General features: G+C 36.0%; 1 protein-coding gene across 1 annotated transcript in view; it reads left to right on the top strand.

Moving 5' to 3' along the window:
* Positions 1–1,874: 1,874 nt before the first annotated feature.
* LOC139739692 (uncharacterized) overlaps positions 1,875–25,883 on the top strand; it is a 65,125-nt gene continuing 41,116 nt past the window's right edge. The window contains exon 1 of the mRNA XM_071650302.1: positions 1,875–2,088. Coding sequence (XP_071506403.1) covers positions 1,875–2,088 — 214 coding nt within the window. The remainder of the gene's footprint in view (positions 2,089–25,883) is intronic.

Genomic DNA, 25,883 nt, shown 5'->3' with positions numbered 1-25,883 from the left:
TTCATTTATTTCAGTTTCCAACGGAAAATACATGCACAGTATGACATCTGCATACAAACGAAATCAATTTTAGCTCATTATGCTTATAATAAGGGGATATATGGTGTCAGGAAATCTAATGATATTATTGTGACGTTTACCGTTCAAAAAATGGAAAGTTGTTAGCTTTGTTTGAATACATCTTAGACATCTATCAATTGACAATTCATATTGATTTCCTAATCTTCATGATGGTATCATAATGATGTCTCATCTCCCCCCCTTTATTTCGTGCTAAATATATTATACTCATATACGTCCCTTCCGGTTTTCATATCATCGTCTGTCTTCTGTGTCGCCAACATAATTATATCGCATCGTGGTAAAATCTGTGCATGTCGTCCTTCATTGTCCAATTTTAAAGCATCCTTCTTCCAATGTTACATCCCTGACCCATTTACAGTGTTCCATCTCTCCAGTGATCTCCTTTTCCACCTCTTTGCAATAAGGACAATAGTTACTGTATCCCACTACCTCTCTCCTTCTTCCTCTTTCTCTCTCGCTCTCTCCTGAGTGTTTCGTTCACTTTTCCTCTCTCGCGTGAGATGATTTTTTTTTTTTTGCTGTTTCCAGTTTTTATGTCACGTGACGTTGCTGCTTTCCGACGCCGCGTGCCATTTCTCGCTGACTGCTCTTTCGCCGCTCATCGAGCAAACAAGCGTACCCAGGGAAAGCAGCTCGTCATTGTTTCCATAGTGGAGGCAAGTGGCGACAGAGCTCGAAATGAAGTCGGCTGCTAATCAAGCTCTCCGCATTACCGCTCGTCGGTGAGGCTCCGGAGGAATAGAGAGGCCTCGTCTGATCTATAGCTAGCATTCTTTACCATGACAGTCGCGTCGTTTGGTAGCGCTAACCCCCGGGCGCCGGAAAAATTGCTCCGCTTGCCGGTCGGGCCAGACACAAACATGCGTGTGGGTCCCATGCTGCTCTGTGATTAAGGGATATACCATACCATGCATTTGAGACAGTGGCTTGTGGTGCAGGTGACGGTGTGGAATGTGGGGTACTTGTTTCACTATCCTAGCCAGCGAGACCCCCTCCAGCCATTCGAATCCCCGTTGGCCCTCCCCTACCGTCGCAACTCTCTCCTCGAAACGCATCCTCCGTTGGCCTTTTTCCCTACGCCCTCAGCCTTCGACCCCATCTATTTCCGGGTCACTAACCGGAAGTGGTACCTGGACGGAAACAGACCATTAACCCTTTTATCGTCACGCCTACGCCTTCCCCTACATTTTCACAGGTCCAGTGCCTTCGAAAGGAAACACTTTGCAGCCGAGCGCCACACCCTTGCTTGTAGACACACCTCGGATCCATGTGCCTCCCTCACAGCGTTCACAAACTTTTCATACAGAACTGCACGTCGAATCGGCATCACATATCCAAGGACAAATTACTCAGACCAGACTCCGGAGGCGTGGACGTGTCCTCACTATCTCCAGGATACACGACCATACCTCACATACTCCATTCACATACACTCGAATCAGTCAAAGCAACAACCATGCTATCATTATCATCATCACCGTCATCATTACAATCGCCATTATTATCATCAATATCGGAACATTCGTTACCTTCCATCGGGCTAATTCGGCCTTCCTACTCATTTTCTCATTCATCCCCATCCTCTCCCCTTCACTTTCATCAATCGCCGACTCCCTCTCCTCCAGGTCATGCCCCACCATCCATTTCCTCCTCCTCCTCCTCATTAACATCATCATCCTTTTCCCATTCTCCCGGAGCAATATCGAACCGGTGGAGAAATGGCACGACTGCCGACCTCTCCTTTGTAGCAGAGTCAGCCGGCGGTGACCGTATTGAAAGGAAAATGCGCGATGTATCCGATAGGGATCGCGTGTCTGAAGCATCTGGTTTTCTTCTCTGATGGACCAGTTTGGACCATCGAGACAATCTGGCCTGGGGCGTTTTGCTATCGCAAAAACCCCATCGCCTACCTCTTCGCTAGCAACGAGGGACCACCCGCTGATGTCTTCGGCAGCGTTCACGGAACATCAATTGCCCAGAGGACTACGCTCCGCAAAGCCGTGAGTATCAATGAATGTTATAAAAAATGTCAACGTTTGCATTGATCTACCATAATACTCTGTCATGTGCACCATTAACGACTGATAGGAAAATACATTATCATTGGGGATATGATGGGAATTTGATGCAAGCAGTCCTGATAGCAACGTGAAGTTATCTTCACCGTCTGTTCTCGTCCTTCATCCACTTTCCACCCTCACTTTTTTTTTTTTTCAAACTGTCTTTGGCAAAGTGTCGGCTCGGGCATTTCATGAAAAAAACACTCAAACCATATCCAGATGTTCTTTCTCTTTGACGGCACATGCGGGATTGAATTCTGAGAAAATGTTTTGACTCATGTGCATACCAGTCGTGGGTAAGATGATTTCGAAAGGCATATTTGACATAAACATTAACCAAGTGTGCACGTGTGTTTATGTGTTTGTTTTGCGGATGGAGTGTACAATGATATGTGCACACACGCGCGCAAGAGCACACACACACACACACACACACACACATACAAAACACACACACACACACACCACACACACACACACCACACACACACACACACACACGCAAATAGAAACACACTACTTTTTATACACCCAGACATTCTAATTATCTTCTTTCCTTTTTTCTTCCTTTTTTTCTTCGGACAATATTTGTCTACCGGAGAGAAAAGCTAATCCACAATGCTGAACAGCCCACACCTTTCACATGTATAAATAGAAATTATTTTAATATAATATATGACAAATACCAACTTTCAACCAACAAATACCAACTTAAGCAGTAGCATCCTTTTAAAGTTATTACAGTTGAAAGTTAAGAATGTGTAAAGGACTTTTTTTTTTAATATAAAGGGGATTCTCAGGCACAAACTAATGGCCTTATTCTGCAAAAAAAAAAGTGTTATAAAATGCTCAAAAACACACTTTAAAGTTTGTTTTTGTGATCCCAAAACTTTAGCATAAAGTAAAAAGAAGTCTTGTTCTTGCAGAAAATATGAAAAAATATGAAACAAAAAAAGATATGAACAAAAAAAAAAAGATCGGCCGAGTTTACCCCTTTCACGTATTTTGAGTCCTCACGCAAAAATCAGTTTGTGAGAGACTTTTCCTTGGTTTTGTGATGCAAGGTCAAATACAATCTCTCTATCTCTCATTCTCTCTCTCTCTCTCTCTCTCTCTCTCTCCATACACACACACATGTATATATATATATATATATATATATATATATATATATACGTATATATTATATAGATATTAGTATATAGTAATATACAAATAATACTGCACAACCTGCTTCTCTAGCGACCTGAAGTGTGCTCCTTCAGGAAAACGAGCATAAAGCCCACTTCCTTTCACATACAACCACACGTCCACCCCACCAAGGACGCAAACACCCCGGATTTTTTGTCACTAAAATCGTTTCATTTTGTTCGCTCTCATTGTTTGCCTATCGAAAAAAAAGAGACCAAAAGCAAACGATTCTGGCAATCAAGGGGTATTGAGTGGACGGGTGTCAATCAAACTGGTTACACCTGCACCACCACCTGTAGAGGATGTTAGCCAGAAAATGAGGAGGAGATTATGACGCGGGCAAATTTTAAGAAACAGAGAGGAGGTGGAAGAGGATCTGGGTGTTTGGGAGGAGGAGGGTAGTAGAATAAAAACAGGATGAAGATGACAAATATAAAGAACAAAGTGTAGGAGAAGCAAAAAGTATGAGCCATGACAATAGTTAATCTGTATATAAGGTTTATGATGGATGTATCCAAGGAAAATAAATCGTAGCGAGAGCAATAACAAAAATAATGTGACTTCAAAGATTGTCTGTCATTAAAAAGGAGCAGAGTTGTAGGGATGAATGAATGATAAGAACAGTAATGATAATAATGATAATGATATTGATAATAGCAGGAGAGACAAGTTTTGGGTGTTTGGGAGGAGGAGGAGTAGTAAAAGAAAACAAGATGAAGATGGCAAATAAAGATCAAAATATAGGAGACACAAGAATATGAGCAATGGCAAGAGTTATGTGTATATAGGTTTATGATGGCTGTATTCAGGGAAAATAAATCCCAGTGACAAAAATTAAATATTTGACTTCAAATATTATCCGTTGTTGGGATAAATAATGACAACGAAAATAATAATAACAATAATAATAATGATAATTATCATTATTACAATAATAATGATAATAACAATAATAATAATAATAATAACAATAACAATAATAGTATGTCCGTTATTGGGATGAATAATGACAACGAAAATAATGATAATAATGATAATAATGATGATGATGATGATAATAATAATAATAATAACAATAACAATAACAGTAATAATAGTAATGATAAAACAATGATAATAATAGATGGAGGTTGAGGATTTACGTGTTTGGGAGAAGGAGGAGTAGTAGAATAAAACAAGATGAAGAAGACGAATAAAGATTAAGCATAGAAGCAAGATGAAAGAGCAATGGCAACAATAAAGTGCATAATATTTATGACGGCTGTATCCAGTGAAAACGTATCCCAATGACAGCAATTACAAATATGACTTCAAATATTGACCATCATTAAAAAGAAAGAGAGTCGTAGGGATGACCAATGATTACGAAACAATAATGATAATAATAATAATACTTATGATAATCATAATGATAATGAAGTTTTTTTACTAATAATAATGATAACTATAATGATAATAATATCATTTTATCATCATCATCATTAGTAGCGATGGTTGTAGTAGTAGTAGTAGTAGTACTTGTATCATTAGTATAAGTATTAGTCTTAGTATTAGTATTAGTATTAGTATTAGTATCAGTATTAGTATTAGTATTAGTATTAGTATTAGCATTAGCATTAGTATTAGTATTAGTATTAGTATTAGTATTAGTATTAGTATTAGTATTAGTATTAGTATTAGTATTAGTATTAGTATTATTTAAAACAATGATGATCCTCCGCTTCTTCATACGGTTTGTGTACATTTGTTGCAAATCGTGCATATTTTATCTAAAAAGAGAAACAACAATGTATGTAGTTTAAGACAAAACTGTTTCTATAAGTGCTTTACAAGTAAAAAGAGAAACCAACATGAATTGATCGCAAGTACAAAATATTTCATAACAATTGAAATAATTCTCTAAATAAATTGGTCTTGAGTTTCTTTGGGAAAATGATATACGTTGCAAAATCGATAATAACCCATATCATGATTTTGCAAGGCCGTTACCAAGGTAAGAATGATGATATTTTTTCTAATATTCCATCAAAATCAATGATGAGGGGGAAAAAGAAAAAAAAAAACAAACTACCAGACAATCATACATGCATGACAAATGGAAAGGTATACACCACTGACCCGAATGTCATGACTGACTAAAAAAAAAGAGAATGAACATCGACAATCTTACACTTTCTTACAAATTCAGTGCCATTTTTTCTTCTTATACTTTATACCTACTCACCGTGAGTAATTGATACAAACATGAAATTTCACTCTGCTTTGCTAAACATGTCACTCTTGGTAGTTTGCTGCTCAGAAAATGACAGTTCTGTGAGAGTTCTCTTCGAGGATATCATGTACCCGTTTATGCTTAGCCGTAATCCACAGTTAAAGAGTGATTATTGACGAGGGACTGAAGCAAAAATATCATGTTGCAGATTTTGATACGGATTCGGTGGAAATTGAAAATGAATGAACTGCGAATGCAAAGGCATGTCAGTGTGTCATGTCGACCAGGATTGCAAAGGTATAGAAAACGAAAAATAAAAACTATATCAGGTGAAGAACAGTCAAAGGAGGAGATAGAGGAGGAGGAGGAGGAGGAGGAGGAGAGAGAGAGAGAGAACATCTAGAGGAGAATTAGTTTAAGGATTTTTTTCGAGATCGAGAAAACAATCCTTCCTTCGTTTTGTTTGTAGAAACTGCTGATTACACCAACTTTTTCTTCTGTTCACAGACTGACCCACGCTGCATCCATTACTTGACCTCATATCTAGCAGCTTGCTTTTATGATGTATTCTTAGGGGAGATATTGTTTCTACCATGAAATATTTGATTATAAAGAAGATCGGCTGCTGGCGAAATGTGTAGCAAAGTCGGGGCAGCTCAACGTACAAGTCAGGCGGGAAAACTGCACCCAAAATAGCCTTACAACCACAGGTGCGTTTGATTTGGGGGGGGGGGGGTGATCTTTGTAGCTATAGCTTGGAAGTATTGCAGAAAACAACTACATATTCTTCGTTGCGTAAAACCATTACAAAATATAAAACCCAAATACACATGAAAACAGAATACAAATCATCATCATTTCTATTTTTCCACGACTTTAAGTGGACATAAAACGTGAATAGACTCGAAGTATCCAGACCTGTCCCAGCCAAAATGTCACGAATGTAGAAACTTGGTGTGTGTGTGTGTGTGTGTATGTGTGTGTGTGTGTGTGTGTGTGTGTGTGTGCGTGTGTGTAATTTATTTCTGATATCATAATTCTATGTATTATTTATATATATTATTTGTTTTCAATTTATTTATGTAAACATAATGATTGTACACACGATTCTGAAAAATATCATAGTGGGAATGCTTGTAAAAATTAAAAGAAAAGAGTAGTCAAGTAGACAATGTTTTCATCCTAACCGTCTTACAGGCATTATTTACCTTTGGCAGATGAAACAAAAACCAAGGTTTAGTGCTTCTAAGATGTGAGGTAGGGATAGAAACAACCATAGTTAAAATGTTGATTTATATAATCAATGTTAAGTATTGTTGAATATACAAAATGTGAACAGTAGTTATAACAAAATTGCTTTCTAGAATAAACCTTCTACAGTTACGTTGCATTGAGAAAAAATAGTGATATCTCTATATATTTTAGGCTTTATTGAGAAATTTTCTTACAACAATTATGGTAGGGTGTTTTGTGATACAAGTGACCTACGCTGTATTATGCATCAATGTAATAGCGTAGACATTTTCTTTTAATAAATCACTGCTCCCAATTGTAAACACTACCTTTAACCTCACATGTCGACATAATGCGACCTTTGCAAGGAGGGAGTGATTTTCTGCATTGCAATTGCTTCGTCCTCTCATCAATATTTCAATCCCCTCGAGGCGAGATGCCGAGCTGTAGTGTTTTATCCTATTCTCCTTGTTTTGTGACTTGCCCCGCGGACTCTCTCATGCAATAGTCTGTTCGTTTGGGCAGGAAAATTATTGTTTACTGCTTGATTGATTTCATTCTTGTTTCTGTTTAAATATTCAGGAAGGACAGACAAATAGAAAGAGACAGACAGACAGACAGAGAAAACACATATAAAGAAAGAGAAAGAACAACTACAAAAAGAGACACACAGACAGCCGTAAAATATCTAAGGCTAGTGCATTCTCTCGCAAAAATGTTCCCACATTGAATCGCACGATCTCAAAATCGATGTGCCAAGTTTTCTGTGACGACAGACGAAGAAGAGCAAAACACGAGGTTAGGCACACGATGAGAAAAGGATGGGGTTACGAATGTCGAAGAGTATGTTGCAAAAAAAAAATGAGCACTTCATAGCCTTCAGGCTTTGCAGCAATCGGCGGAGAGATCCGACTTGCATAGCGAACCCAATCCAACCCGCCTTTGAAAATAACGCTTCCCTTAAATTTGTCTCTGTAAAGATGCATTCCTTTGTATGGCAGTGTTAAGTCAAGTGTTTAGTGTGCCTGTAAAAGGTGACACCCTCCCTCTTCCACCAACACGCAGACACAGCTTACCCGATCTAGATCGTCTCCCCAACCCCTATGAATCATAACAAACATAAGGGAAGAACAGAAGGAACCACAAGAACTTAATGATTACGTGGATATTCACGGCCATCGTCACATATAAAAAAAAAGGGTGAGTTTATAATATTTCTGGTGCCACTTCCGGGTTTCATCAGGTAACGATGAAAAAAAAATGGCCTTAAGCGCAATTTTCTGGTCCCACTTCCGGGTTTCATCAGCTAACAAGTACAAACAAAGCAAAGAACAAGCCTTCTCCGTACTTCCTCTACATTCATCGCCTGCCAATGAAAAAAAAAAACCACCTCTATATAGTTATTACAACTTCCAAAACAAAGAAAGATAAACACATTTGGGTTCTGGTGCCACTTCCGGAGTAAAAAAAAAGAACAAAAAAAAAGGTGTTGTGTGTGTACTATGAAGCAGTGCGCGTGTGCAAGTTTGCGCGTGCGTTTTAAACAGACAGGGAGAGACAGAGAGAAAGAGAGAGAGAGAGAGAGAGAAAGAGAGAGAGAGAGAGAGAGATGGAAATATGAAACCGAGGGCGGGACCACTGAAACGATTGTGATAACAGAAAAATGATATACACACATACTATGTAAGTATAAATAATTGCATCAACCAAATCGTCTGTCAGATTGAAGTATAGACATTCTCAATGCTTTTGGCGCGTCATTTGCGACATGGAGCACCCGAATTTTTGTTACGCGTCGTCATGGCAACCTTGGAAGTCAGATTGGTTGTTGTGAGGCCTCGGATGGTTTGATAGCTACATAGGTGTGAATAATGAACATTACCAAGAGCTTCAAGCTCCGATGCTTCATGTATTTTCATGGACATGAGGCTGAGGAGTGCAATGTTATTGAACTTGGAAAGATACCTTTCGACTTTACATCACATGGTCACGTGATCTTTCTTTTTCTGCTAGCGATTTCAAGTGTCAGTTATATCGATATCGCAGACCCAATTTGAGCTGTTGTGTCTTTCTTTTCTACATAGTCGACAAAAGATGGAATTACACTACCTTTTTTTGCTGCAAAATGTCCTCCCCCCCCCAAAAAAAAAAAAAAAAATGGATCGCGCGAGCTCACCCCATAATTATTGCCAATGGTAAAGTCGGTGTTAGAATACAATTAACTGAAATATCGTGTTAATTCGGAAGGCAGTATGTAGGTACCTAAAGGTCGTGTATTCTGTTTGCAAGAGTCAGAAAATTTTGCAGGGTTAAAAATAGAAATGTCTCTTTTTAAGAAATTAAAAGCAAACCCCATGTAACTCGAGAATACACTCCCATTTTGTACGAGGAGTAACGTCTTGAGGTTTCTTTGGGGGTTTTTGTGGTTTTTTTTTTTTGCTTGTTTGTTTGTTTGTTTGTTTGTTTGTTTGTTTGTTTGTTTGTTTGTTTTCCAGTAGCCAGGATCTATCTTTCGCACATTCTAATATATGCCTATGATATAATCCCTGATTTAGCCTGTGTTATGTTTTGTTGGGAAAAAAAAACGAAGATGAAAATAGAAGGAATGAATTGAATTGAATGGGATGGATTTGAATTAAATTGAAGTGAATTGAAATGAATTGATTGAACTGCATTGAATTGAATTGAATTGAATTGAATTGACTTGACTTGACTTGAATTAAATTGAATTGAATTAAATCAAATTGAATTGAAATAAATTGAACTGAATTGAATAATTCACTGGATATACCTTTAGTATTGTTACCTCCTCGTTAATAAAGGAGTTTCCAGTGTTACTTATCTGAGGAAATATCTGTATTGCCTTTCTCTATAAAAATAGCAGCTTATGAAAGGAATCTAATTTTCGGTGTTGCAGAAGGGACAACGTTCGTTCTCCAGATCTCTCATACCCAACATACTTCATACAACATGCCGTATCCTTGCAGGTTTACACCCTTTCAACTCATTTCTCTAGAAAGGGTCCATATTTCCTTTAAAGCCCGCTAAAAAGGTCGAGGAATTATCGTGCCCTATCACATTCATGGTGGAGAAAATCTTGCCCAAAGTAGGATTTGGATCGTGATCGCAATCGTTCCACTTCTCTCGAGACTTTTTCTGTGATGAATAAACTGCAAAATGAGGCGGTAATGGCTGACACGTTTTAGCTGTTATCGCGTTATTTCGGGCAGTGTCATACCACCTTGTGATTTCGTGGCGACAATTATGCCTGCATGGTATCTATGGGAAAGAACCGAAATCTAGTAATAAAACTGATTGCAGGCAGAAACGTTGTGGGAGCGATGGCTTCACAAACCGCAATGTCATATAACAGCATTTCGTATTTCTACTTTCAGTTGGCTTTTATAGATGTGGCAAACCAACCCGTGGTCCTGATATTAAGACGATGCATATTCGAACCAATGCAATTTCGCACACAATGCACATAATCCGATATGTAGCTTAAGTTATTTTTATCACCCTCGGGGGACGATTCTATATTTGTTCAAACTTGAAAAATATTTCAATTCATATTAGTGTGAAATTTGAGTGTTTGAGTGGTTTTTTCTCTTATAATGGTCCATGTTGTGGTTTTGACTGAAATATTAGTGACGTCTTTACTTGCGAGACATTTATGTTGAATTAACATTCAGTTGATTCGTACTTCACATGATATGTCTATGAGATCGATGCACTTTTGGGGTACTGCACTAAGATGTCTTTCGTGATACCTGCTTTACTATTGCGTTGGATGATATGCTTCGCTATGATATTTCTTTTCTTTCCTGTTGAATACAACTATGTGGATAAACCAGGACAAAGCGATCCTTTGAAAAACAATGTGTTAAATTGAAATTATTACGGAGTTAGCCAGCTAATCATTTTCTAAAAATACAGAAACAGAAGCACTTTTGTTCGCAAAATCCCTTCAATTGTAATTCCTACGATTTCAATTTCATCCAGCTCATCCACTTTCATCTAGTATGAAAATTAACACGTGATAGAGGAAATTAATTGAAAGTTAAACTTGTCGCTACCATACGTCATGTACATCTTATACAACAGCAAGTTTCATTTTCCTCTACAACAAATGCAAGTTATTATAGAAAAATGCTTCGCGGCCCTTGTATTCAACTCACAATGGAAAGATACACCACTGCTCTTTGCTCGTGGTATCTCTTTTTCTTTTCTTTTTTTTTTGTTGTCGTTTTTTTTAGTACGTACAATGCCAAGCAAAAAAGTTGTGTGTTTTAGGTTGTCTTTTTTTTTTCTACAGTATAATTCGGTAGATCCGTGTTATTATGCCCTCTGGCGTACATAGGAAGAAGACATATTCTCGGGAGATACAAACGAGAGGAAACATATGAGAGGAAACATATATATATATATATATATATATATATATATATATATATATATCTTTTTTTTTAAATATATATATACGAGAGGAAACATATATTCTCGGTAGACATGAAAGAGACATGGATACAGCAGAATGAGTAGAGCATTACACCATAATCGGCTATCTATGGATGTAATTTAGGGGAATCTGACCCAGAGGCAGGGTTATGCATCCGTGCGCCAGATTAGGAAGATGTTTGTACGATGGAAGGAAAAATTAGCACAACGAAGAGACAGGCAGAGGGCAAGAGAAAGAGAAGAGAGAAAGCCGGTCACTGGATGGTGTGTCTCAGAGCGAAAAAAAATAGGAAAGACAAAAAAAGGAAATGAGAACTGAATAAAACTGAAAAATAGCAGCCCAGTTAAGAATGACGGGGAACAAATTTGTATTATTATGTTTGTTTACGTGCACACATGTAGGTGAGACTCATTATCATAATAATATTATGGTTACATAATGTATACATAATGTGTATATATATATATATATATATATATATATATATGAAGAGTTTGTTTGCAAAAGCCGATAAGTCCATATTTGCCAAATGGAGATATTTGCGATTAAAGGTCAAGAAAAATAAAGAAAATAATAGGAAAATTGTTGCTTCTTTTGACCATAACTTCAAAAATATACCTTTATATGTAGTGACCAATATATCATTTAAAAGGTATTATTTTATACTTTATGACAGAGATCGTACTTCAAAATCTTAAAAAATGGACTTATCGGTTTGTGCAAACAAACCCTGCATATATATATATATATATATATATATATATATATATATTATAAATATATATATATATGTATATATATATATATATAAACAAGAAAGGGATGTGTGCGGCACACATACACACACTATAGCTTCTTACCACACAAGCAAAGAGAATTAATGGTTTGGGACGAACACCGATCTAGGGCTTTCTATAGCTCAGTCGGTAGAGCACCGGTCTAGTAATCCGGAGGTCTCGGTTCGAATCCCGATGAAAACCCATTTTCTTTGCTCAAAGTTTTCGCTATCCGTCCACCTTTTACTCACCACAGGTGGAAAGACTCGAAAGCCAGGCTTAGGGGGTTTACAAGGATAATAATGATGATGATGATGATGAAAATGATAATAATGATAATGATAATGATAATAATAACAATTATTATTATTAGTAGTAGTAGTATTATTATATTTATTTTTATTGTTATCATTGTCATAACTACGACTACTATTACTATCGCAATCATCATCATTATTGGTTATTCATTTGGTTTGTCATTGTCATTTCTACCATTTATCTAAGCAACATTCCTTTTAACAAATTATGTTTCCCCTTGTTACAAGACATGACCTTGAATCCCCCCATGGTGAAACAGGGAATACTCCAATCCTGATGTCCCCCTCACCCTTTTCCCACAAAGTCCTGCCTCTCTTACCTTTATCTTTAACCTTTGCGCGTACACCGGACATGAGTAGCTCAGAGCTTCCATGGTTCATTGCCTCATAATGTATGCATTTCTGAAGGGTTTTTTTTTTCCCCCATCCGACCAAGTTTTCCTTAAACACACTATTTGTGGTTGTGTCAGCTCTCAATTGGTCTGCTGAGATCCTATAACGATGTTAAGTGTCGGTGCTTCCGCGTGGGGAATCGCTCCCAGAAGGGACATTACACTAGACGGCTTCGAAATACGACACCCAGCAGATAGGGGGTAAAATTGGACAAACTCAGACATTATAGGCAAAACGTGTTGACCGCCTCTATTCCTATATGTAAGGATTCAAATCTCATAAAGCTGTCTTTCTTTGATGGAAAAGCAAAGCCAAACAATCAGAATGGGAACAATCTGAATTTGTATGGACAGAGGATAAAAAGAAACAAAAACAGGTTGTCTACTCTGAACATTAGAGCGTCCGTTTTGGTTGGTTTTTGTATCTGTTTTTATTCGTAAGCGTTTCAAGATTTTCCAGATTCTCAAGTAAATCGGCTTCAGAATCTGTCTGGTCTGCGGTTTGGCGAGAGTGTCCCATGGGGTGCAGAAAGCGTCCATTTGTTCACGGGCAATCATTCGGCAATGCATCTTATCCCATCTGTCAGAGCTTAATGTTAATTGTCACGGCGTTTGGCTGCGATTGCAACGGAATTCAATATATCTCTTCTCAAAACTATGACCATGGAAGTTGCAAGGAACTCTCTGAGACGGTTATGGATTTCAAATCTTTTTTACAATGTATTTCATTTATCATGCAGTCGTGGTTCTTCTATGCAAGATTAGACAGAACCATAGAAGATGTTTGCCTTCCGTTGAAGAAGATGCTTGCAATACCAAAGCCCCTTTTAAGATTATGATAGCAATATAAGAAAAAAAAATTAGGAAGATTTTCGCATTTCGTTGCGAGAGGTGTGTGCAGTATCAAACCCCGTTTTCAGATTATGATAGCACTGTAAATTTAACGAAATTTATTTACATAGTATTAAACAAATAAAGAAATGTGATTTAATAGACTAAACACTCATAGTTTCATCTAAATCGAATTCAGTAATGGTCCATAATTATACATACTAAACAAGCTGCCGATTGATTAAATTTGATTCATTTGTATTCCCTTTGAAAAAAAAATCTTAACTCATGAAATAATCGAAACATTATACGCACTATTTGGGAGCCAAAGAGTCACTAATATTTGTTAACGAAACAAATTGAGACCTACTCTCTAAAAAAAATCGAGTGAAAATTTTCACTCTTAAAGGAGTGAATACAAAAAAGAGTGAATTTAGAGTGAAATTGGAGTGAATTTTCAGTGAAAATGTTCATTTTCATTCGTTTTGGAGTGACGTCAGTGATCACTCAAAGATTTAGGAGTGATCCCTGACGTCACTCCAAAACGAGTGAAAATGAACATTTTCACTCAAAATTCACTCCAATTTCACTCTAAATTCACTCTTTTTTGTATTCACTCCTTTAAGAGTGAAAATTTTCACTCGATTTTTTTTTTTTAGAGAGTAGATTAACGCATGGAGACATATTGATGATGCGCGCAAGAATGGAAAATGGACATCAACAGACGATGAAAAATGACGCCAAAAAAATCATTATACCAACAAAGAAACGACAGCGTTAACCATACAAAATGTATCGTTTTGTTTGTTTTTTAGTGCCGCGAATTTCAGTCTCCTGAAATACACAATACCAAAAGCAATTCAAATAATGCACCAGCCACAGGAGAAACTCGTTTACCTCTGTCTCGAATTACATTATCATTATGTTATGTGTACATTGTAGGTGTGTAGGTGTAATGTCTTTATATGTGTAATTCTTTGTATCCTTTAATTTTCTCCATTTCAAAAACAGCTGTACTCTCAAAATTGTCTTGCAAGTCACGTCTTGCGAAGTGTTGAGGATGAAGTATAATCATGAAAGGTGTTTGTTTGTACGTGTGTGTAAATGTGTGAACGTTTGACGAAAAAACAAACATAAAGACAACTCCCTGACTACAGCCCCAAAGGCTCGTATGTCTGTTTGATTTGAAAAAGGTTTCAAAATAAACAACTAAAACAGAAGGAGCGCCAAATCACGCCTTCCCGTGCTTCATAATGAGCAACCTTGGTTAGTGTTGAAGTTATCATTCTCCTCTCGAATGTTATATGCATATTGGGGCATGGGTACAACTGCTAGGTTGTCAGATGTATATCAGTGCAAATATTCAGATTCTCAACACGATCTGGGAGTCGGGGGGATTGCTACAGCAACCGTCGTACTATTGGTACTAATGACCTTTATCAAGTATAGCGCGAAATGGCTCATTCCGTATGCAGAGTAATCTTACATCAGTTGTACTGCCTGCCCAAGCAAACTTGAATGCATCAATCACCAAAGAAAGCCAATGATCTTCCTCTTTTGTGGTGATAGAGTGTAAGGAATAGATATGACATATTCGTCAAGCTGCTCCGTATAATGTGTTTTTTCAAGATACCTCTCTTTCAAATTAACATAAAAGGGTATGGAAATGGTGGTTTCGTCGTGTTTCGATTTTGACTTTCCCCTAAAGGTCATTCCGGACAAAATGTATCATACATAATGTAAGCGCAATAATATTTTCTCAAGACCTCATGACTACTAGCCTTAAATTGATTATTGTTATGGATACTGCATCCTTTCTTGTTTTTGAAAATCAATGTTGGTGTTGTTGTAATTTTTAATCATGTGAGGCGGACATACTGCAATAACAATAAATCCACTCGGGAGATAAATCCTTGATATGCATAATCTTAGTACACGAAAGCACGGGATCAGCAGCAAGTATACTGAATAGTGAAGTTGTAATCTCTTTAATGTTCATGTTTATCATATATAAAAAAGGAGATATCTAAATATGTGTAACAAGCATGTATAATATATACTTAGACATAGCATTATATAACATATTTAGATGTAAATGATATATAGGTCTATGTATATGTGTGTGAGTGTGTGTGTGTGTGTGTGTGTGCGTGTGTTTAACACATTCTTTGATTCGTGTGGTTCGATAAACAGCTACATTGTGTAGTCTCATCTTGCTTCCATCGTAAATGGGGATTCGTAGCATTAAGAAGTCATCTGATGTTACTCAATCATGTGAAACCGATGCTCAGGTAGGCTTTATGACGTCACAGTGTGGCAAAACACAGGCTTGTGGCAGGTTCTCTTTTACATAAATCCAGGGCAGTTTGAAAACAGCACACATACATATGTTTAATTATGGGTTTCATTACAAAGTGTGTGTGTGTGGGGGGGGGGGGAGGGTAGCCACTATACCACAGTGAACGTTCATCTTAATGTTTCTGCTAGATTGCTTTCTGGCGTCAATCGTCTGTGTGTTCAATTCACACTCAAACACACCCATCCACACACACACACACACACACACACACGCGTTTTATGATATTCTTTATTTGAATTTCAATCGATATTAGGTCCATGTTAACGATGAAATTAATATGAACAAAAATAAGCAGCTGTATTCTTCTCTCTGGTGGTGCGAAATCACTTTTTTTTTTTCTTCCAACATACAGTACAATGTAGGTCTATTTATTATTGCAAATCATACCATGTATAAATCATACCATGTATAAAATTATGCATGACTCTCAGAAAAAGCTATCTTGATCAACTTAATCAAGCAAATCAAGCCATTTGAGTGATTGTCAATTTTTGTGGTATAACAAATTCATTCGTTCAAAATCTAAACAGTACCTTAATTATCCTGTGTGGTATGATAAGAATGTGTTAACATTATCAGATCTATTAAACCCACCTCTTGTAGGTCATAAACTCTTTGAAGAGCTTGTGTTAGATTTTGGAGTCCCAGAAACAGACAGAAGGAAATACATCTTTGAATTAGAAACATTCCAGAAGAGTGGATGGAGAATTTTGACCCAGATATTGTCGGTGTTCATGAAACACTTTAGTCCCTAAGAATACATACAACTTATTACTGGGACACTCCTACTACTACACTCCTGACAAAAGATATGCCTACTGGAATAAATGTTTATTCAAACCGGTGACCATTAATTGGGAAAAAGGTCATAGAACAGATTTTTTTTTTGGTACCATTGATACTAAATTGAGATCAATTTATTTCAAGATTTTTTTCAATAAATGATTTCCTTTTTATGATTAAATCTAAGGATTCACCTAATTGTGTGTTGTTGGTTTTTTTGTGTGATAAAAGTGAGGTAACAATGGTCCACTTATTTTGTGAGTGTTAAAAGGTTATTCCTATTTGGCTAGCCCTCCTTTCCCAAATTTCCCAAAATGGTGTTCAAATAAATGTCACTAATTTTGAACAAATGTTTGGAATTTCATTTCATTTCTGTTTTCACTTTTGAAGTATCATATTTATATTCGTAAATTTAAGAACAATCTCCCAAGTTATGTTTTATTTAAAGTATTTGTGAAAAAGCAACAGGACCTAGAATATTAATTTTGATAACCAAGAAAAGATATAAGTTACCTGCACACTTGAAAAAAGTGGCGATTTGATATATAATTCTTTTTCTTTACAGTCATCATATCATAAGATCATTAAAATATATTTGTTTTTATTTTATGTTTCAAATGAAATGATTTCTAGAGATTTAGTGTTCAATTTTTGTTACGATACTACACTCATGTGTATGTTTTAGCAGTATTTGTAGATGTAGACATCATATTTCATATTTTGTCATGCAACTGATGTTTAGTAATTGTAATTCAGTTTATTTGATGTAGTAATTGGAACTTTTATACATGTATATATTGTTTTTTATGACCAGCTGGTGTCTATCATTTAAATACTTGAAAACTACTGCATAACTCCAGCTATTTTTATCATGATTTTTTTTTTAATTTATCTGATATTTACTAAATCACTTATTTTTGTTTTGATTAAACTAATTTGTCATCACTTTGCCATTTTTTTTTTTTTGGAGGGGAGGGCGGGGGGAGGATGGGGATGTTAATTAAGGGTATCATATTTTTGCTGATATACCATTCTTTTCTGTGTAACCATTTTGTCTTTGTGCGATTTGTAATCATTTAATGATTGTTGCTAATAATGTAATTGATTTTAATTTGTTCTGATAAAAAAAAAAATAATCAAGCCAATTCATATCTGCCTCATTACAAACAAACCAACACGCAAGCACAAACACACGAACACACAAACACACACACACTACGCTCACGCGCACACACTGACACATACACTCACACAAACACACACGCACAGACACACACACACACACATACACACACACAAACACGGACACCTTTGTACAGCAACATGAGACGTTTGTATGCATATTGCGATGCGTATGTGGAGTGCTGTTTGTGAATAAGCTCCACTGCATTCATTACACCATAGTGAAGTCTTTCAAGGTATTCTGCTGTTTGTTTGTTTTTGTTTTTGAAGAGTATGTGAATGTTGAAGGAGAGGAAAGCTGAGCCTTGTACTAAAAGGACAAACGTGCTCACAAATATCACCTTGGGCATGGGCTAAAATTACAAAAGTCTTAATTATGTTTGTCCATTGGAAACAATGCATCAGTCATAGTTTATTGTAAGATCAATTGATTGTCTCAACGTAGCAAAAGAAAGAAAATTTACGCTATTCAAGATTCAAGGAAGAAATTAGTTTCTTAGATACACGTAGACTTATCTGCGGACAAATGAAAAAAAAATCTTTTATTTCCCCTTTACCAACTTCTTTTTCAAGCCAAAATGACTTCGGTATTAGTGATAAAATCAGTCATGAAAGTAGAGAAAACAAGGTCAGAGACTTGCAACAATACTTATTTTGTGACACTCTTGTGCAAAATTAAGTATTTCCTCGTTCTTCAAGAGAATGAAAAATATTCCCTGTCCATTTCTGTCATAAATGTTACTGGATGAAATCACTATTTCCTTTTGCGCTTCATCAATCAGTGATAATTATTTTCATTATACAATCTGTACCTTTAAAGGGATATGGTACATGGGGCTGCAGGTTTTCAACTTTTTCTCTGTGTTTGTGAGATAATGAGAAACCTATTATAAAAGAATATGAAAGAATATATAATTCTTTGAGTAATCCAGAGTTTATGTGATGAAAATTGGTCTTGAAATGGCTGAGATATCAAAAAAAAAGCGATCCCAATAAAATGTAACCGTAAAAGAATTTCATCAGGGTCTATTTGTTTTACCTTGTTTTTGGATATCTGAGTCATTTCGAAATCGATTTTCATCAAATAAACTTTCCCTCCTCCTTAGAACATTGTATGCCCTTTAAAATAAGTTCATATAGCGGTTTCTAAATATCTCGCAAAACGTTAAAAAATGAATCCTCACTTCAATCAATACTATAGGCCTATCATCCCTTTTAAAACGTCAGGAAGAATGACTTGTCAGGCTAAAAGCGGCGTAAGATTATTAGGCTTATGGTCAACGCTTGATAGAGCAAGCAATCCATTAGAATGCAGTATCAATGGTCACCGACTCGTGAAACTAGCCGCTGTGGCGCTGTATATAGCAGCTTGATATCGCAGCGAGTCTTTTATACCTTCTCCAGTAAACGGTCAGACAACCAGGGTGCAGCTCCGGCTACTTTCGGTGATTACTATCCAGAAAGGCTGCTGCATTGTCTAGACCGATACCCGAATAGGATGCAGCTACACATACGGGTTGCACTTGCTGTATACATACATTCTCTGCTGCTTCCTGTTGTTGTTGTTCAATTCAATCATAGTTTATTTCTAATCAACGAAGATCAAAAACATATTACAAAGTATACATGTCATGAAATGATATTGTCCAAACGTTTACAAAAGATTCATGTAGTATATGAAATAAATTATACATAACAACATAATTTATGTACAATAATTACGAGGAACAATGCATGTATACTTCGTGAGCGTTCGGAAAATAACTTCAATCATGGAAAATAGCGATCCACTAAAAAGCAAAGCTTGTGGGACGTGGATCGCTAGATAAATAATGAGTAAACAATATGTTATTCAAGGTTTTTTTTTTTTTTTTTTTTTACAGCTATCATATTAAATATAGATTACTTACTGAGTCATTTGTAAAAATATAGTTATTTTGAGATATGCTGGCTTCGGCAGTAATAAGAAATAAGAATGGAGTATCAATGCTAATGCCCAGTTGTTGTTTGTTTGTTTTTGTTTGTTTTGGCTTTTTCTCAATCAGCTTAAGAAAATTCGACACAAGACCGCTATTGCTGTTTTGAGAGATGTTTTATCTTATACTGTGCTTTTATCAAACAAGAAAATATACCTTAATATCAATATATATATATATATTCGTAAAAAGGAGGTATATCGCATCTTGATATCAAGACAATGGACGAGATCCATTGTACAATATTCTGGTTTATATACATTGAGTAAATATGGTACAATCGTGGTAAACATTAGTTTTTATTTTTTTTAAATATGGGGTCATCTAGCCATCTTTTCATATGGACAAATGAAACAAACAAATAACTTTAAATAGTATGTGTGATATTCTTGGTCCAAGCATTCACAACACCTGGTTCATACTTCAGCTCCTTCTCCCCCTGTAAGTAGCATTGGAAAATACTATATTTATTATCCAATTGAAACAGTTTTCTTCCCCCACTTCTGTTGTTATATCTATAATATTATACATAATCGTTTTAAATGTCACATCAGTGTCAATAAAAAAAAAGTTAGACTGTTTGCCAGAGTAGACTGTTCTAAGGCTATTAGCAGGTCACAATTAGACGAAGGCACACTTCTGACGTTATTATGTTTTTCAATACATGGATTCCAACGTGCTTCAATATCGATTTCAACGTGGTGACGTTCGCAGGCAAAAAAAAAAAAAAAAAAAAAACAAGCAGGCAAACAAGATATTGAAAAAATGCAGGTAAATATGCCAGTAACAATAATATCGTCCTGATGCCTATGCTGCTGTGAACTTTGCTATGATTAGGAGAAGCAAACATGTGATATAATGATATGATAATGCGAACTGTCGTCCACATGATGGTTCCCGTACACAAAAGATGAAAGGGAGAGATTGTCGATTGTAATGCATCTTCAGCGTCTAACGACTTAAATGCTTGCCCTAATATGTAGAGTTTTGTCGCAAACAAGCCAACACCATTCTTGTTAAGTTGAGATACTTGAGATTTAAGCTGCTAAAAATCAAAGAAAACAATAAGAAAATAGAGGATATATTTAATCATAACTTTTAGAATATTCCACAAGTGAGGTATGACTGGAAAGATTTAATTGTGCTCTATCTGATGATGGACTTACTTTGAATTGTTTTAAAATGGCGCTTAGCTCCTTTTGAAATAAAACTCTTGAAATCTTCAACGCGTTTTGAGTCTTTTTGGTGGTTTTGGCCACCATGTCAGTTAACATCACCGTTGTCATCACCTTCTCATCTGCTTTTCAATGTGTGGTTGCTGGTGTTTCCACTTTCTTTTGTTTTTCTTTTTTTTTTGGGGGGGGGGGTGAGTCCTGGAGTGAGTGGTTATTAAATTGATGTTTGCAACTTGATTTTAATGAATCATCAACCAATTTGCATGATTGATTTCACTCTATTAATGAAAGGAAACGTCAAGACTAATACTAAATTTGCTTTTATAGACGATTTAGAATCAAAATGAATTAGCATATGTGCTTTGACGTGTTAACATGAGACAATTAACCCGTTGAGGACAGGCTGATTTTGCTACAACACGCATTTACCATAGACCCCTGCCCAAGTATACACGGGACTCGTCCTCACCGGGTTAAACAGTTCAGCAAAACAAAAAGAAAAAAAGAAAGAAAATCAGCCCCGTTAAGATGAAGTTTTGTTTTTTGTTTTTGTCTTGTACGTATGTAGAATGATAATAATGATGATGATAGTAATAATGATAAGAATGGTAACAATATTAATCATAATGATAATGGTAATGATAATAATCATAATAATGATAACAATAACGATAATAATAATAATGATGATAATAATAATAATATATGTAAATATCATATACATATAAATATATACATATGGAAAGAGAGAGAGAGAGAGAGATTATACTGAGTTGGATGTCAGCCCTCACAGTTGGATATCCATTTCTCCTCTCTAGTATGTGCTTTTGAGAGAATATGGATTTTTTTTCACAGGAAGTAGCAGAGTGGGGTTGAAATGGTGTGACACTGAGCCACTCGCTGGCACGTGGTGGAGACAAGCGATTACTGAGCAAATATTTACACACTCAGCTACCCATACCCCCATATTCCTATGATTAGTATACCCGGCTGACATATTCATGACATGTCCATTTTTATTTTCTTCCACTGCCTCCACTTTACGTACACCCTCTGTACTCGCAGATCTAATCGCATAAAAGCATTTTACCTGAGTACCGCATGCACCTTCCAATATCGTTGGTAAAGTCCAGCTCAGTTTCTGTCTTTCATTATTCTATCTTGTCCTTCCGCAACGTCAAACCCACTCTCTCTATAAGATTATCCATTATGTACGCATTTACAGGGTGCATAATGCATCCTCCCTCACCTTTATCTCCTAAGTGACTTAGAAAATGAGAAAAGCATATTAGCAGTGTTCGTCCATGTAAATTCCTCTTAGCAGATGACCATATCACAAGACAGAAATAAAAAAAAGGAAAATGGAAAAACAGATGACAGATGAAAAAATGAGACATGTATTACTACTAACGCGATAGGTGAAATCCAGATAAGAGTGACAGGTAATAGTGTTAGCTATTAAGGTTTGACAGATGGGTTGAATATATATACTAGAATGAAAATAAAAACAACAGCAGCAAAATATTCTATCCTTCCTTTCTGATTTGCTGTGGTTTAAACATATAAAATTATACATCTTTAAACACCAGTTATGCATAACAAACCCTGTCAATCACAATGTGAATGATATACCCTATATGCATCTGAAATGGCGCCTTGTTAGAGGCCTCCAATTTTGAGAAGTTAGTCACGTGACAGGTGCATCACTTCCGTTAGAATCTTTTATTCGCCTTGCTCTTCAGCAACAGCAGCCTGTGACAAGAAGGGGAAATAACCATGGCATGTTCTGGCAACTAGGGGAACGACACTGTGCCCATATGTGACCATGACCGTGACCAGTCGAGTCAAGAATACTCCTATTTTAGAGGGACACTATAACTCAAGTCTTTGCGGTAGTTGCGAAACGGTTAACTATCTCCACGTTTGAAAACCTGCCAGAATTAATATGATCTTCATCACTGTCGCGGATTTATATACTTAAGTAGTCTTTAATCTATTGCCTTAAAGGGATAGTACAGTATTGGTGGAGATGAGAATTGGGCTTTTAACTTTTTGCGAGATGCCAAGAAAACACTTATGATATAGTACAGGGCATACCATTTTAAGAGGAATTCAAAGTTTATTTGATGAAAATCGAGTTTGGAATGACTGAAACATCCAAAAACAAAGTAAAACAAAGCAATTGTAATAAAGTGTGGGTCCCACACTTTATCATAATTGCTCTGTTTTGGATATCTTAGCCATTACAAAACCAACTTTCATCAAATAAACGTCGAATTCCTCATGGAATTACATGCTCTTTCATATTTCATAAGAGGTTTCTCATTATCTCACCAAAAATGTTAGAAACTTGAAATTAGGTCTCAACCAAAACTATACAATCCCTTTAAAGGGGAAATCAGTCCAAATGTAAGTTAGTCTGATAAAAAAAGAGTAAAATCTTACGAATTCAACGGTAAAAAATTGACTGAAATCGGATGAAAAATAAGGAAGTTATGACATTATGAAGTTTTGCTAATTTCTGCAAAATAGTTATTGTACAGTGGATATGAATATGCAAATGAGTGAGCTAATCATGTCATACCCTCACAATTTTCCATTGATCATGTAAAAAAAATGACAAAAATTCAATGTTTCTGTGATTGAAGTCTGAAACATGATGTTACAGTGTATTCCTGGTTGAATAACTTCAGAATAGTGTTCAGTTAGATATACGAGGATTTGAGCCTCGAGCATAGTCGTATTTGAATGACGAACTGGAAACTATATGGTAAGTTGTGAGGGGATTGCATGCTCACTTTACCATTTGCATATTCATATTGACTGTTCAAACTCCCCCCCCCACCCCCCCAAAAAAATGCGAAACTTCAAACTGTCATAACTTCCTTATTTTTCATCCGATTTCGATCAAAATTATAAGGTTGAACTCGTAATATTTTACTCTTTCTTATCAGACTAGCTTATATTTGGACTGTATTTTCCCCTTTAGTCATGTTAATAGGACTAAGGTTACGTGCAATAACTACCAGTAAAATCCAGGAATTGATTTTCAATACATTAGAAATGTATCAGCTATGTATATATATTTTTATATATGTCTTTATGGCGTAGTTGCTATTATTGGGGCCCCTCATCACTTATTAACAAGTGAAGCTTACGGAAATAAAAGTGGTAGTGTCAAATTATTTGGTGACAAGATCTCGTCGCACGCGAATTTCCTTCAAATATTTGTCTTTCTATAAATGACACGGCCTTGGTGCAATGCATGTGTGTGCCCAACCACCCACGTTAAAGTACTGTTTAGCAATGTTTCCCATTCGGAAAAAGCAACAACAACAAAAACAACTAAATCTATACTGCAATGCCGAGTGGTGTTCGTTATTCTGTTAATCCGAATATGACGTAAGGTTTGTTGTTAAGAAGGTTCATGATTTACTGGGAAGTACATCTACACACACACACACACACACACACACACACACACAAACACACACACACAAATGTTTTCAAAATTTCTACGAATCTGGTACAGTGCTCTCGCATAAATATTTCCACTTTTACAGTGGTAAACGTTTATGACGAGAGAAGGCCAGATCATAATAATTTGTGTATTACTTAATTATCAATTTTAGTTACCTGTTTTTATTAGTATAGTGATATCAATTCAATTCAATTCAATAGTTTATTATGTCTTCTTATCTTCAATTCAATACTTTATTATCTCTTCAAGACGTAATACCATGTGCAATAATAGATGCATTTATTGGCATTTCTTTTTGTAAAAAAAAAAAAAAAATGTATGTAGGGTGCCTATCATGCATATGTAAGCCTATAATTATGTATAACTACGTTTATATGTTTATTTAGAAAGAGAGGGAAAGGAGAAGAGGTGGCGAAGTGCAGAGACCCTGACGAAAATGTATGAATGTTTGGAAAATTTTGTATTGTTAAATATCACTATTGGACTTGAAAATATATTGCTTCTCTTCTTTGTTATCTCTTCTGTATTGGCACGAACACGTGGCCTACATACATCATTATATATGAATTTATATATATATATATATATATATATATATATATATATATATACATTGTATATATATATATATACATTGTATATATATATATATATATATATCACGATGATACCCCCGTGTGGTATACGTGTAAAAAGTTTAGTTGATAAATGTATCTATTTAAGATTACAATGATTACGTACATAATGCATCCATATGCGCGTGTTTGTGTGTGTGTGGATGCATGCGGCCATCATTTGGATAAACTCGTCTTGATTACATTTTCACAAACTTCTAAATTGAATATTTCACACAAAGAGTGAAGGCTATGTAAATGCCTTAACGTGCTTGTGATGTGTCTTTCTAATCCAAGGTTTGCCTATCATAGTCGTATCCTTACCCTAATCTTCATAATTTTCTCTCTTTTCTAAAATTGTAAATGTGCATATACACATCGCTTTTAATAGTATAATAATATATGTGTGTGTGCGTGCGTCTATTTCTTCTACATTAAGAAGCCTTTAAAATTATTTTGTTTTTTATCATCTGATCAAAGCTGGTACATTTTACTGACGGCAACACAATTAACGACACACCTTTACGGTGTTTATCTCCCCTTGATCTCTATAATCAAAACGAAGGACAGCTACAGCAATCTTTGTAGTGTTTCACGCAAAAATTGCTTTTTGTAAGGGTGTGTTGAGGCGCCATTGGTGCAAGTGACGTCACGCTGCGAGGCTAGCACGGGTTTTACAGACATTTCATTATTTGAAGATAGTATCTTACACTTAGGCTAATCTAATATCTAACCTAATCTTGAAATTGTATTTGCAT

This window comes from Diadema antillarum, unplaced genomic scaffold (assembly GCF_040938485.1).
Source record: "Diadema antillarum isolate AM-2024a unplaced genomic scaffold, OU_Dant_1.0 seq00000810_RagTag, whole genome shotgun sequence".
Taxonomy (NCBI): domain Eukaryota; kingdom Metazoa; phylum Echinodermata; class Echinoidea; order Diadematoida; family Diadematidae; genus Diadema; species Diadema antillarum.
This window is presented reverse-complemented; position numbering and strand designations above follow the sequence as displayed.